Genomic DNA, 14333 nt, shown 5'->3' with positions numbered 1-14333 from the left:
AACACTTTGAAACCTGGATCAACATCAGTTTTCTTATGCTGGGTTCAGATGCCTTTCACAAGTATTTAAATCTTTGAACCCTCAGCGAATTGGGTGAATTTCTTTTAAAAACATAAAAATAAGGCATAGAGCAACATGGCTAGAAATGTCCCGCAAATTTCAAGAAATTAGTAGATGTAGATTTTTGTTTTAAGCCAGGGGAAAATGTCCATTTAACTATATTTATAATGACCAGAATCATATTTTTAAAAATTATATTACATAATTATTATATTACTCAAGCACTTTTTCAGATCAGTTCTGTTCTTTACTTCCCTTTCTTTTAATTTTTGCAAATTTTTCTTTTATTTTTTTTCACTAATTCTGTGGTATTTTGGAGGTTATTTCTTCTTAAATTGCTCATTGCCCTCTTTCCATGTTTTTCAGATAAATCAGTCAGTCAGTTTTTTGTTTTTTTTTTACAAAATGTTTATTCAGAGTTGAATTATACATTTCTGTTTTCTCAGAAAACAGAAAGAAGGGAAGAAAAAAGAAAGAATCATCAAGAATTATATCAGTTTGGGTCTAATTCACTATGAAATCAGTTCAGCACCTTATCACTTTGGTTATCTGAAATAGGTCATTACTGGAGCCCATAGAATCAAAAACCTGTCCATCCATACATGGAGTTCTGCTGTTGTTTTTTCCATTGAGTACACTGTCAACCCATCTTGCATTTGAGGGAGGGGGTTAAATCACTACTAAAGTACCTTGAACATTGCACTGAACCTTGCACTAGATGTACAACACACAAATCTTGAGTCACGCAAAGTTCAGTTTATAGTACCTGCATATAAAGCACATAATCAAAGGATCTTCACATTTTTTGTTACTTTTGCAGGTTTGTTCGAATTATAAAATGCAGGGTTTTTTTTTTGAAGCAGTCTTGTGATTGGTCGGACAGTTTACCAGTGAGTGGGGAATGTTTGATTTGATTTGTGTTTAGAGGAGGCACTCTAAACACAAAGCGTCAATAGTGCACCTGATCAGCTTTAATTAACTGTGAAGGCCCATATCATCTCCCGATTATTATTTCATTAGACAGCCCCAATGATGGTAATTATACCATCAGCTTGGGATGTTAGTGTGACAGTGATATACTGACGTTTGAACCTCTTCACAGAGAGCCGTAACTGCTATGATCAAGTGATGGATGGAACACATTACAGTCAGTTAGGTGCTGCTTTGAAATAGTGAAGATTGGGCTCTGAGGTAACAGTTTCCCTTCATCTTTTCAGAGAAAGTGTTGTTGTTAGAGTGGAATGATCCAGCAGGTCTCTCCCTCTCTCTTCTGTCTGCATCCATTTGTTGACCTCTCTGTCTGCACTGTTTCTTGATATCTCTGTTTAGCTGTTTCTCTCTCTCTCTCTCTTTCTCTCTCTCTCTCTCTCTCTCTCTCTCTCTCTCTCTCTCTTTCTCTGTTTTGTAACTCTGCTTTTTGTCTCTCTCTTTACAATGTCTCTCTGTCAGACGGCCCAGGGTGGCGGCCACCGCACCTTACTGTACGGACACGCTGTCCTGCTGCGACACTCCTACAGTGGAATGGTCAGTGAACACACACACACACACACACACACATACAAATGTAAACATGTACACATAGGCACAATCTATAAAGGGGCATTGGGTTTTATGCCCTCAGTCAGCTGAGCTCAGCTCAGTTACGCTATAAATAAGGTATAAGCAGAATAAAATATTTTCCCATGGACAAGTTAAAGTGCTACATATCCACACACTTCACAGGTAGGCTTATTAAGTTAATAAAGATGACCTCAAATTAAGTGGTAGCCATGTGCCCTGCTGATGAAGGATGCAAAGGTATCTAACATTGAAGCTGAACAGTTCTGGTGTGATCAGAACATGTCCCAAAACTCAAGAGTGTTTAAAAAAGTGAAATTCCTTGAAAAGATATGGATGAAATAATTTACACAATTCACAAGATATCTTTACCCGAAAATATTTCTGCCTCTTTGTTGGCGGTTTCCCTTAAAAAATGTAATTTTTAGTGCAGTCCCTAAGTTTTTTTCTTTTTTAAACAATATTTTTATCTGGGTTTTCATTAATAACAGACGCGGTCTTTAAGTTGATTGTTCTCCAGCTCACTACACGCAGGGGAGAGATGCACCTGTATTAACAGGGTGATCTCTATAGAAAACTATTAAACTACTGGAATCTCAGACAGGCTACATACCAACTCATCACAGTGCTAGGCAGCAGGGCTCAATCTTAAATAGTGTAATCATTTCATTATAATCCAAGGTCTCTTTCAGCTGCTTTTCAAATATAAGAATGGAGAAACTGTTCAATTGGCCGGTGAGCAGAGTTGCCCTGTAGTGAAAAACAAGTGCTCAACTCTGCAGCTTTTCAACCGAAGAGTAATGTCTGGAGATAAATAACTTATTTGAAAATTTCTCAGTTTGCTGTCAACTCATATTTGGTGCAGGCACAACAGGCCACACCCGCTGCTGTTTCCCCATGAATTCATTAAATAAGGTGACGCTTGTATCAAAAGAGATTTTCACATAAATGTTGAACTCAAGTTGGTGACAATGCATGTATGTATCATGCAATGGCCCCTCCTTACCTTCCTTACCTCCTATCCCCCTATGTTTGGTGTTCTTGCTCAGACCACACCCATTTTTTCAAACACGGCCTTCTTTATAATCCAGCTACCTACCTGTAGAGTTTAATCACTGGATCATATGTGGTTGCAACATTGATTAAATTGACAAGTCTGTTTTTCAGACAGACATACGGACATTTAAACTCCTGCCAAAGTACTCAGAACAGCTTCTGTGGTACTTCCTGCTACAATAGGTGCCAACTGGCCCACATTTTGCCATGATGACACTAGGACTATTTGAATACCTTTTTCTGGACTCCATAGCTTCTGCACTGATTAACAGCGAATATTCAAAACATCAGTCAGTGCAATGAGTGGGGTGAGGTTATAGATGATAGTGGCCTTTATTAATTTAATAATTTAATTAATTTATGCTAATTTGAGAAAGGCCACCATTGCTCAGGCAGGTGAGAGAGAGACACCGTACGGCACAGATCTTCAGTGTCAGGTGAGGGAGAGTCTGGTGTGCCTCCGACTGCTTGACAACGGTTGTGATACTTTATAGGCCTAGTTTATTAAGACTTTTACAGTTACGCAGTGCAATAATCTATGTCCAGAGTTCTAAATTAGTCTGTTAAATTTGTTGTGCATCAGAATTGCCTGATTTTAAATGAATTATTGCCATCACGAAATCCTGAAGGGTTGACTTTTTTTATGCACTTTTTGTGACATTACAGATCTTATGATATTTTTTATAATATAATAAAATATTATAATATTATAATCACATCCATACACTTTTCAGACAGGACTAATCAATCCCATCAAACAGTCAACATTACACACAGCTCGTGTACTGTAGTTGTCAGATGATGTGAATGCTCAGATGGATTGATTGAATAATTTGTGTTTTTCTGTGTAGTACCTTTGCTGTCTGTCCACCTCCCGCTCATCCACAGACAAACTGGCTTTTGATGTTGGACTGCAGGAAGATACCACAGGTAGGAGTCAAACACACCACACTAACCCCCAATTATTATCAAATGCTGAGTTGCCTAATTTGCAGAACTGTGTCTTAAAGATGCATTGTAACATTGGTGCCATAACATTCAGACATGCTCAAGTCCCAGATGCACTGCTTTGTTTATAGCAAAATGCTCATTTGCAACACCTGTCCATGAGAGGCTTTTAGAAATTACAAATACAAACAGAGAAAGAAGAAGAAAAAAATAAAAATAAAGGAAATATAGGTTATTATTGTTTTATAGGAAGATAATGTGTAGTGTGTCATCACGTGAAGTGACATACTCACAGAGAATTATCTCCAACTCTGCAGTTTTTCTCAACTTTCCAGAGTTTTATAGCGTCATTCAACGTTTTGCTTTGACAGCTCAGACCTTTACCATTTTGGCTCTTTCTTAGCGCTCATCAAGGTTGATTCCAGCAATAGCAGGCGGCTGTTTCCTACAAACAAGATCTAAAAACTCCCTGCACACATTGTGGGATCCCTGACGCATTGAGCAGAGACTTTTTTTGTTGTTGTTGTTCGTACATGAATTTTATAAACATTAAGCTCTTTAACCCTTTGAGACCTGAATCAACGTCACGTTTCTTGTGTGGCATTCAGTAAGCAATTTGGTGAGAAATGGGCGTAAATTGCAAAAAATTAGTAGATTTAGCTTTTTTTTTCTAAATCATTGCAAATATATTTTTTCAACAAAATTATTTTTGATTTTTTTAGGTTATTCTCTTATTTTATTTTATTTACTTATTTATTTATTTATTTTTTATTTATTTTACCTATTTATTGGTGGTGGTGGTGGTGGTGGTGGGGGGTGGGGGGGGTAATTTTCAAGTAATGTCATCATATTTTTTATAATGTCTTGTCTCTGGGTCATTTCTTCTTAAATTGTTCATTGCCTTTTTGAAAGAAATCAAGCCAAGTTGCTCATGTTTCAGAGCAGTAAAAGAGCAGTGTGTGGTTTACCCCTCACTTACAGCTGACAACAGTGGCCTTCACATAACATAGAACCGTGAATGCCCCTCTGTGGAGCCAGAGTTTAGTTTGTCCATTCTTGTCTACTGTAGAAACATGGCGCTGCAACATGGCGGGCTCTCTTAAAAAAAATTATTTAAAAAAGGCTAGGGAAAAATGTCCAGGGGAAAAAGGATAGAGAAAAAAACTATATGTATACTAATCATAATACATATTAAACATTATTATAATAATGTTAAATTATGTATAAATTATTATACATTTTTGATTCTTTTTAATGTCTTACTTCCTCTTCTTTCAGGTAATTTTCTTATACTTTTTTTATTTTTAACTAATTTCCTGCTAATTTTTGGGTCATTTCTTCTTCCATTGCTCATTTCCTTCTTCCCACATTTTTAAAAAAGAAATCAAGCCAGTTTGCTCAGGTTCAAAGAATGAAACTTCATTGAACAACACAAACAAGTCTTTCATTTGGGTTTTCTAGGAACAGAGGACAATCAAATCAAGCTAATTCACACTTCACACAGGTTTTTCTGATTACATCAGCTTTCTTTATCTCCACATCACTTCTGGAATCAAAGTCTAATCTTCTGTTGTCAGTGTTGTGTCATTATGTCAGGTTGTTTCTGTCTGAGTCAAACAGACAGTCTGACTCCTGACCTGCTGCCTCTCCACTGTAGTTTTCACTTTGGCACAAAGTCAGAACAGAAAGCCTCTGCAAAGTACACTGTTGGCCCTGTTCTTGTTCTTGACCTGCTTCTGTAAAGATGGTGCAAAATTACAGTGCAAGCAGAACAGCTGCAAGACAAATGTAGGCTACCAAAGTGGTCCACAGGCTGAGGTGATAGGTACTTTTTTTTTTAGATAATTTTTTGGGGGATTTTTCCCTTTATTGATAGGACAGCTGCAGAATGACAGGAAATGTGGAAGAGAGAGGGGGACTGACATGCAGCAAGGGGCCACAGGCTGGAATCGAACCCGGGCTGCTGCAAAGGCCTTGGCATATGGGGCACACACTCTAGCAGGTGAGCTAGAGGCTGTCATGATAGGTACTATTAAAGGAATGTTGCTCACTTAGTTTGTGTGTTTTCTTCCTTTGTGTGTGTGTAGGTGAGGCATGCTGGTGGACCATCCATCCAGCGTCAAAGCAGCGGTCAGAGGGGGAGAAGGTCCGAGTGGGAGATGATCTCATCCTGGTCAGCGTCTCCTCTGAAAGATATCTGGTCAGTAGCAGCAGTGTGTGGGAATATGTGTGAGGAGAGTGGGCCCTAAATCTTACTATCACTCTCTCTTTGTATGTTTTTTATTTCTACCGTCTTTCCTTCTATTTTCCTTTCATTTTTGTGGTTTCTTTTCCTTACTTGCTAACCTTCGTCCCTCTTAGTAAGACTGTCTTACCATGAGCAAAAGTGAACAAAAGTAAAGTGTAAAGCGGGCTTGGGCGGTGTTATGGTATACCGAGTTATTTAGAAATCCCAAAGGTATGGTTTTTAAGTACCGTTATAAATACAGGTGCCCCTTTTTCTATTCAACTCAATGTATGTAGTGTACAGCTTGCACCACCAGAGCTCAGTCTGCGCTCTCTGCTGGTGGAAAAGTCAGCTGAGCTGAGAGACACAGCAACACCTAGTGGTGGAGGAAGAAGTAACAGGACTGTCAGCTGCTGGCGGCCAGCAGGCAGAGAGATCCCAGGGAAAAAGCATATTTTTACATCTAACTTACTGAATTAAGGATGTATTTAGGCCGCTCACTTATACTGTCATACACCGTTGCCCCAGTGAAATTTCAGGATAGTATGAAGGTATGAAATATAACATGCAGCCCAGGCCTAACGGTGCATGCCCACTATACATGACTACATGTGACCAGAAATCCGCCTCCATTCATTTTGTGTTAGAAATGACTAATTCCTTGTACAAAGCATGCTGGGATACTTGTGACGCTGACCAAGCTGGCCGTTCGAGGAGAAGAAGTAACAATGTCAAAAATTCAAACGTAGCTCACATCAACACAGCCACTCAAGGTGCAGTTCCAGCAACTTTCTGAACAGTTCTGTATAAATCCAGGAAATACTTAAGTGAAACTTTCCCTGGGCGTGAAGTGGGAGGGGATTGTGGATGGATACAAGTGACCAGTGGGGCAGGACGGAAACAAATTGAGGCAAATTGGTCACATGTAGTGGGCATGCACTGTGAGGGCCTGACACACCAAGGCCGTCGTTCAGGGTTGGGTTGTGGCTGAGTGTCTGTTGCCTTTGTCTTTGCTGTGTTTCTTGCACTATTGGCCCTTTTTGGCCTTTGCCATTTTTTTTTGGATTCAGCATGTTGAATTAGCATCTGAAATGGTAGAGCCCGTCAGTGAATGAGATCACTGTGATCAGTAGTTCAGCTGAGCATGCGATAAGAGAAATGGAAGTTAGGAAAGTAAACAAAGAGCTAAAGTCAGGAAGGGGGTGTGTGTGAATCAACTTGTTCTATAAGGTAAGATTATTTACAGAAATGTTTCCTGGTGTTTCTTTTTCACCAGCGCACAGAAAATATGCATCATTCTTTCAACATTACTTTGTGTTGTTAATGTGCTAAGTGGGTAACTAGCATCACGAAGGTCTTCCTGTTTCCCTTTTTGAATGACGATTACAGACTACCAGTGTCTGCTGTAATTAGGTCTCCAGGAAGTGTTACAACTCCAGAGTCCATAATGTGCCATTGAGTTTAAAACCACTTTTCCCCATAGTTTTACACTGGGAAAGAGATCTCTGTTAATCAGTGAATAGCTCCCACAAAATGATTTGTTTCAGTATCAGGATTTTATTCAGTTGGTTGGAAAACATTTGGAAAGTCTAGAAGAGCTGCAAGATTAAATTGTTTTATCCCCATTCAAGTTAACGGCGTGCTAAGCTGGAAGTAGTCGGCTTGTCTCTAGTGCACCTGCTTTATGGGCCCAATGATGCAGAAGCATCACCAATTACTCAGGTAATTTCATCCTGTAGAAATTGAGCTTTTTTGGCTTCATGCACCACTAAGCAGCTTTCATATGAATGACAAGGTCCCGCCTCCGATGCTGTATCCAGATCCCATAATACATCCATGGCTGGTATGGAACATTGATGAATTAAAAGAGTTATTTCCTCTCATGCCGGTGGAGATTGTATGTGGGGGTTGCACTCATAGTCTTTGTAGTGTGTTCATGTGCAACTGTTTGGCTGAGAGATGGTCGGCCTTCATAGAAGCTAGTTTTTTAAGTTGGTTTGGTGTGTTTGGGTCTTTACGGACAAAAATGGAAAGATAATTCATCTGATGCGTACTGTATATATACTCAGCAGCCAATGTGATAATCACACATATGTATGTACCTCTGGATGAGCTATGGATGAATATCAAAGTATGCCACACTCAGGAGCCAAATCAGAGTCTGTTCATTGACCTCCTGTTTATAGGCCAAATCCATCATTAGACTCACCATTTTACCTTTTTTTTGGACCAATTTAATTGGTCTAAAACCTTATGGTCACATACTAAACTCAACTATAACCACATATATGAATAGACTGCTGACTGCTGCTGGTGTTTCTGCCAAATTCATCTAATCCAAAAGTCATCACCTTAGAACTGTAAGATTCTATCTTGACTTTTTTTTTATAGAAATAAGTTATTCCTATATTATAATAATATATATTATTATTCTATTATCGGCATTATATGAAGTGTTTTTTTTAAGTAATATTCTTTTTGGGACTTTTTATTTTAAAAAGGTGGTGAATTGTCTGCTTCACAATTCAGTTCTTAATATTTCAATGAATTCTTTACACAGATAGTACATTGTGTATGATGATGATAATTTAATATAGAAGTAGTCACAGCTACTGCTACACCTTTGTAAATAGTGTTGCAGTGCTATACTGGTCTCATATGATGTGAAAGTTGACGGTTATCATACCGAGTACATTTGCTTATATATAAGGGAGAAGAAATGCAACTAGGCAGAGAATCTCACTTGAACTCTTAAATTTTAGTTATTTTCAAATGGGAGACTTGTTATACATACTTCCTATAAAAAAGGTTTTAAGTTTCAATCATTTTAATAAAGCGTTTGTTCAACCAAAAATAACCTTTATGTTTTCATTCCTTAAAGGGTCATTCTGACCAATAATAATAATCGAAATAATAATAATTTTGTAGTACTGTCAAGCAACGTTATTTTCTTAAACTCAAACCGTTCCAGCCATTTTGCAACTTGCAACTTTAATCCAAATGTAGTCTTGCAAATATATAAGTTTTATCCATAACAATAGGATCTAAAGCACTGCTGACCATGTACCGACTGAATGTATCAGAGCTATCTCGCGGTCTGATGCACTGGGAGCACTGCACACTCTCTGGTGTTTCTGACAGCTAGACCAGACCTGCCTCTCTGAATCACTAAATACTGGATCCAGATGCATAAAAAAAGTGTGCAGATTCTCAACTGAGACTGCTTGTACTAAAAAGGACAGAAATATGCATGCATTTCTTTTCTTCATCAAATGTATAACGCTGTGAGAATGCCTAATTTTGATTTTATAAATTTCAATAATTATGAAGCTGGGTGCACATTCACAAGCCTCATTTCCGTTCCCATTGTTCACCAAAAAAATACATTTGCACAGAGATACTACTGCCCCTCCCCAAGCTAGTGGGACTCATTACCACATTATTTGGTAACATTACCTACAAGTTCTAAAGATGTTTAATGTTTTATTCTGATGTTCAACAAACCTTTTAAGGATGAATTAATAATGTTCCTTTGAGGAGAATGTTTCAACTGCAGTATTCCAGGGGTGGAAGTAACAAATTACATGTACTTGTGTTACTGTGACAAAGCTTATTTTACTTGTTCTTAAGCACTAAAATTGTTACACTGTAACAAGTACTCTGGGTACCTTTTAATTGACCTACTTGTTACTTTTACCTAATTAAATGTATACACAACTTTTACTTGTACTTTGGTAAAGTGTCTTTGAATTAACCTTACTTTTCCTTGAGTACAATATGCTTGTAGTCTTTCCTTCTCCGCATCATTCTGGGGATATTTTGGTGACATTATTGAGGTGACAAATCATAGAATGTCCTTTTATAAAACATTCCCACAAAGTTTCATAATAATCATAGAAAGAACATTTGCAAAGTTACATTCAGGAGATGTCATCAGGATGTCACCAAAGCTGATGTGTCAATCAACAGGACACCATTTAAACCAAACCAAAATAGGCCTTTTATTTTTCACAGAGGACACTGAGAAAAAACACTGGTACATGAACTGCTGAATTCCATTTAGCTTCTGTGATCTCAGGATCCCTGTATCGTGCACGCTTGCTCACTGTCACTTTCTGGAGTATTGGAATAGAACAGAACCCATGTTGGAGTGGGAAAAGTACAGGTGTCACTAATAACACTGACAAATTGTTTGCTGTCAGCATGGCCCATGTGTTTCTCCTAAAGGACGAGCAGAAGGTATTAAAAAAGATACACTAAGGACGTGACTCACTGTATGTCAACATTCAGAAGTGAATTTACTATCAGTTAGTATGTAATTTGATACTCTTCTTGTTTTGCATAACTAATGTTGTAGCATGTTGGGAAATGCTAATGCTAGCTTATGCCAGCCATTAACTAGCTAACCTTACACAGCGGTGAAAACAGACAGCGACTGAAGATTAGTGGAGATACTGACTAAAGAGGATTAACTCAGCTAGCTTTGGGTGGTGTGTCAGCTTGTCACTTGTGCATACAAAATGAAGCAAGGCTACTGTTGGAAATTAGGTTGCTTTTTGCTCACCATGATATAGACAGTCACAGTGGCATTGCACGACATTTCCCTGACGTCAGGATATTGTATGTTCATGAGTGGATGCACAGTTGTGATGCACAGTGGTTACAGTTTTGGCTTGTATTGTATGAATTCGAACTAAATGATATTTTAACATCATGCCCAAGGGTAGGGGGTGCCAAAACTTTGCGATTCCAAGAACTTCCAAATTGGATTTACCGTTTGGCACGGACCCCCTGCTGCAATTTATTTATTTTCTAAATTACATGTACATTATAATGGAAAATATCAAAAATCAAACATACAACTTCTTAATATATTTTCCTTATTTCATTAATAATAATCAGTCTTTCCTCTGCTATAAACATTCTTGTCATTTTATTATTATTATTATAGTATTAAGAGTAACATACTTTCTTTGAGATTTTTTCTCTTTTGTTGGTTGTTTTGTTTTTCTTCATTATATCCAGTGTCTTCTGTAATAGACACTGTCATTTTTGTCTTAACAATGTTCAACAGTAATATTAACAGTAATCATTTTTAGAAGTATTTTTCTCTTTTCTTATTCAATCATTCATTACATGCAGTGTGTATTTCTTCTGTTACAGTCCTTGTCATTTCTGCCTAATATTCGATAACATTCAACAGTAGTATTTTTGAATTTTTCTGTCTTATTCATTCAATTCTTATTTTTTAAATAAGAATGAAATGATTGGCCTCAAAGGACACAGATTTTGATGTGTGGTGATTAAAAACATATAAAAATACATATAAAAATCATTTTCACAAATTATGTTTTTAGTTGATTTTCTTTTTTTTTCTTCTCAATATTCCCCATTTTTCCTCTCAAAGTTTCTGTGGCCCCTCTGGCGCCCCACTTTGAAAAACAGTGCCCTAGGGCAATGAAAGTCCACTGAAGCTTTGTCAGAAAGATGCAGCAGCCCCTCACTGTTATCAGTCTGCAGACTCTTATTCAACAATATTCATGTTCTCTAACTCTAAATAACTAAGACATAATCTGCCAGCAGTTTACCTCTTTCTGTCTGTGTACAGCAACAGCAAACTTGTGTTTATTTTTTTATTTGTTGTTTTGCTTGTGTCCCTTCGTATCATTTTTTGTCCTCTCTAAATTCAGAGGTTTTTTGCAGGTTTGTGAACACAGTGCAGGCGGAGCTCTCCATGTGTTTGTTTTCCCTTAGCAGCTGAGTGTGACTTGCGAGTTGGATAATTGACCTGTTGATCCGGTCAGAGCTGATCAGATTGATAGATGAGACAGCGAATGCTGCAAGAGAATGCATCATTTTAAACCCAGCAGAATGAACGCTTAAGTTTCACTTTCATTACGCCTAATTTTCTGCTGCTCCATCTGTGAATAGAGTTCTCTCTGTGCATTGAGAGTGTGGTGCATTGAAGACACAAATGGATTATAGTATATACATTTTAGCACCCCTAATAATTGTTCCAGTTTCAAAAATAATTTACACTAATGTAATGTGCCATGATTGACATTGTACAGAATGCTGTGCACCTTGCAAAAATAAACATGATCAGTGAAATTTGCAAACATCCTTAAAAATAAAATAATTTATTCGAAGGTTACATGTCTCACCTTATTTTTAACATTTACCTTCATGTAACCTGCAGCTATCCCGGCTAAAACCGTTTGTGTGCCTGGTCTGAGGAATACGTGAGGTGCACATTCTTCATTTATAACTACCAGTTAATGTGTGGAAAAAAGGCACATGCATTGTTTATACATCAGGCCCCTGGACTCAGATTCAGGAACACCCTTAGTGTTTCTCTGTTGTGTCAGTAATTTGTTTTTTTTATTTGGCTCTTGTGTCTGTCTCCCTGCAGCATCTGTCCTACGGTAATGGCAGTCTCCATGTAGATGCAGCCTTCCAGCAGACACTATGGAGTGTGGCTCCCATCTGTTCTGGCAGTGAAGTAGCACAAGGTACACCTGTCTGTGTTTTTGTGTCTCTCAGTGTTTTGACTCCTCCATCATTCTCTTGATGCGCTTTTTGCTTCTGTACATTCTTTTATTGTGGCCTTTGTTTTGCCCAGATTTACCTGCAAAGTGGAATTTACATTTCTGGACACACTGGATGTACCTTGTTTACATGTGCGATGATATTCATAAGACACTGGTTAATCCAGTCATGTTTTCATGTGAAATTAGAACTAACTTTGTAGTGCAGTGAATAATCACGATTCAAGATCTAAGAGCTTCATTACCATTATGCAAGCCTAATGAAATTTCAAATGCATCATCCTCAAATGGTGCATGCAATTAGAAATTGCAAAGAAGAGGATAAAGCACACATGTAAAAGATTAGAAATATTCTGTGATAAAATCAAACCAATAGAAGATCAAAGTGCAATATTAATCTTGTAAACTAAAGCATATCCTAATCATGCCTGACCTTTTTTTCTAGCCTAATTTATTCCAGGGTCTTGCAGATGTGAGCATCTCCTGAGTTTCATTTTGCAATGGGAAAATGGTGTTTATCAACATCATTATTAAAAATCTAGAGTTTTTGGTCTAAATATTGAGTTTGAGTATATGTTTTTTAGTCACTTTTCCCAGTGTGAACACACTACACAGTTAAAACCTGCAGTCTGAATATGCAGCATGGAATTAGGACCCTGCAACTTTCTCTGGTTGCTGCCTGTTGTCTGTCAGGGGATGCAATTCCCAAAATGCTTAGCTGTGATTTGAAGACACAGGTGTTTTTCATTTGGGCAGTCAGCTCTGCTGGTCTTTATATATCTGAACAGGTGGGTTTCAGAAGTGCTTATCCATGTTGTGTTTGATACTGCAGTCGTTGTCCCACATCAGCAGTCAGGTTCATCAGAGTGCTCAGATGAGTTCTAAATTGGTCAGCAAGGTGGCACATTTACCAACTCTGGTGCTTTTATGCAAATCTGAATGTCTATTTCTCTGTAGTATGATTAATGTGCTGAGTCCCACAGTCTGTTCTATCTGTCCATGTCCCTTTCTATCTCCAATGTCACTCTCTCCCTGTCTGCTCTCTTTTCTGCAGGTTTCCTGATAGGAGGGGACGTCCTGCGCCTCCTTCACGGTCACATGGACGAGTGCCTAACTGTTCCATCTGGAGAGCACGGGGACGAGCAGAGGAGGTAATGAGAACTGAAAATTACAACTGGACCTATGGTATAGGGGCTCAAGATTGTCTAAAGAAAAAACGAACAAATCTATATCCATATTATTTTTCAATAACATTGCACAAAACACACAAGCCTCTATAAAAATACACATGCAAACATACAACATATAATAACAGTAATAGTGTATAGCGTAAGCTGAATCAAGAAAATGTAAAAAAAAAGGTGACTAAAAAGTTTATAAAAAAAAGAAAATAAGTAATTAAAAAATTGAAAATTAAAATAAACATTAAAAAGAAAAGAGATTAAGAGGGTGATGGATGCAATCTTAGCTCTTTTCAGAAGATTACATATGATTAAAGTGATCTATAAAAGGTTGCCAAATTTTGTTTTTCAGAGATAATTATCGGAGTTTCAAGTGTTTCATTACATTATTGATTAGATTTGAATGTGTTGATGCATTTCTCTGTATCCAGTTGAGTTGGTTTAACCTGTGGGCTGGAAGGCTGACAAATAATACCATTTTGTGTTCCACACTGTTTCTTTACTATGTTCGAGTCGATAACTCCTAGAACCGCCATCCGAGGATCAAAGTCAGTAGGTCTTTATATAATTCTTGAAGTCTGAGAAATATTGCACCGATAATTTAATATCCTTTGCCAACTCCACAACATATGAGCTACTGATGCTGGTGCTTTCAAATAAAATGATCTATTTCTGGAAATATCCGATAAAGTTTTTGTTTAGACAGTGTAATCGAAGTATTACTTACAGTCGCAGAAGGCCATGTTTTGCACACAC

The 14333-nt window shown here is 37.7% G+C and overlaps 1 protein-coding gene across 1 annotated transcript in view; it reads left to right on the top strand.

Moving 5' to 3' along the window:
- Nucleotides 1–14333, top strand: part of ryr2a (ryanodine receptor 2a (cardiac)) — a 237273-nt gene that overhangs the window by 77485 nt on the left and 145455 nt on the right. The window contains exons 4-8 of the mRNA XM_042507822.1: nt 1510–1584; nt 3525–3603; nt 5709–5821; nt 12261–12360; nt 13451–13547. Of these exons, the coding sequence (XP_042363756.1) occupies nt 1510–1584; nt 3525–3603; nt 5709–5821; nt 12261–12360; nt 13451–13547 (464 nt within the window). The remainder of the gene's footprint in view (nt 1–1509; nt 1585–3524; nt 3604–5708; nt 5822–12260; nt 12361–13450; nt 13548–14333) is intronic.

Source organism: Plectropomus leopardus, chromosome 19 (assembly GCF_008729295.1).
Source record: "Plectropomus leopardus isolate mb chromosome 19, YSFRI_Pleo_2.0, whole genome shotgun sequence".
NCBI lineage: Eukaryota > Metazoa > Chordata > Actinopteri > Perciformes > Serranidae > Plectropomus > Plectropomus leopardus.
This window is presented reverse-complemented; position numbering and strand designations above follow the sequence as displayed.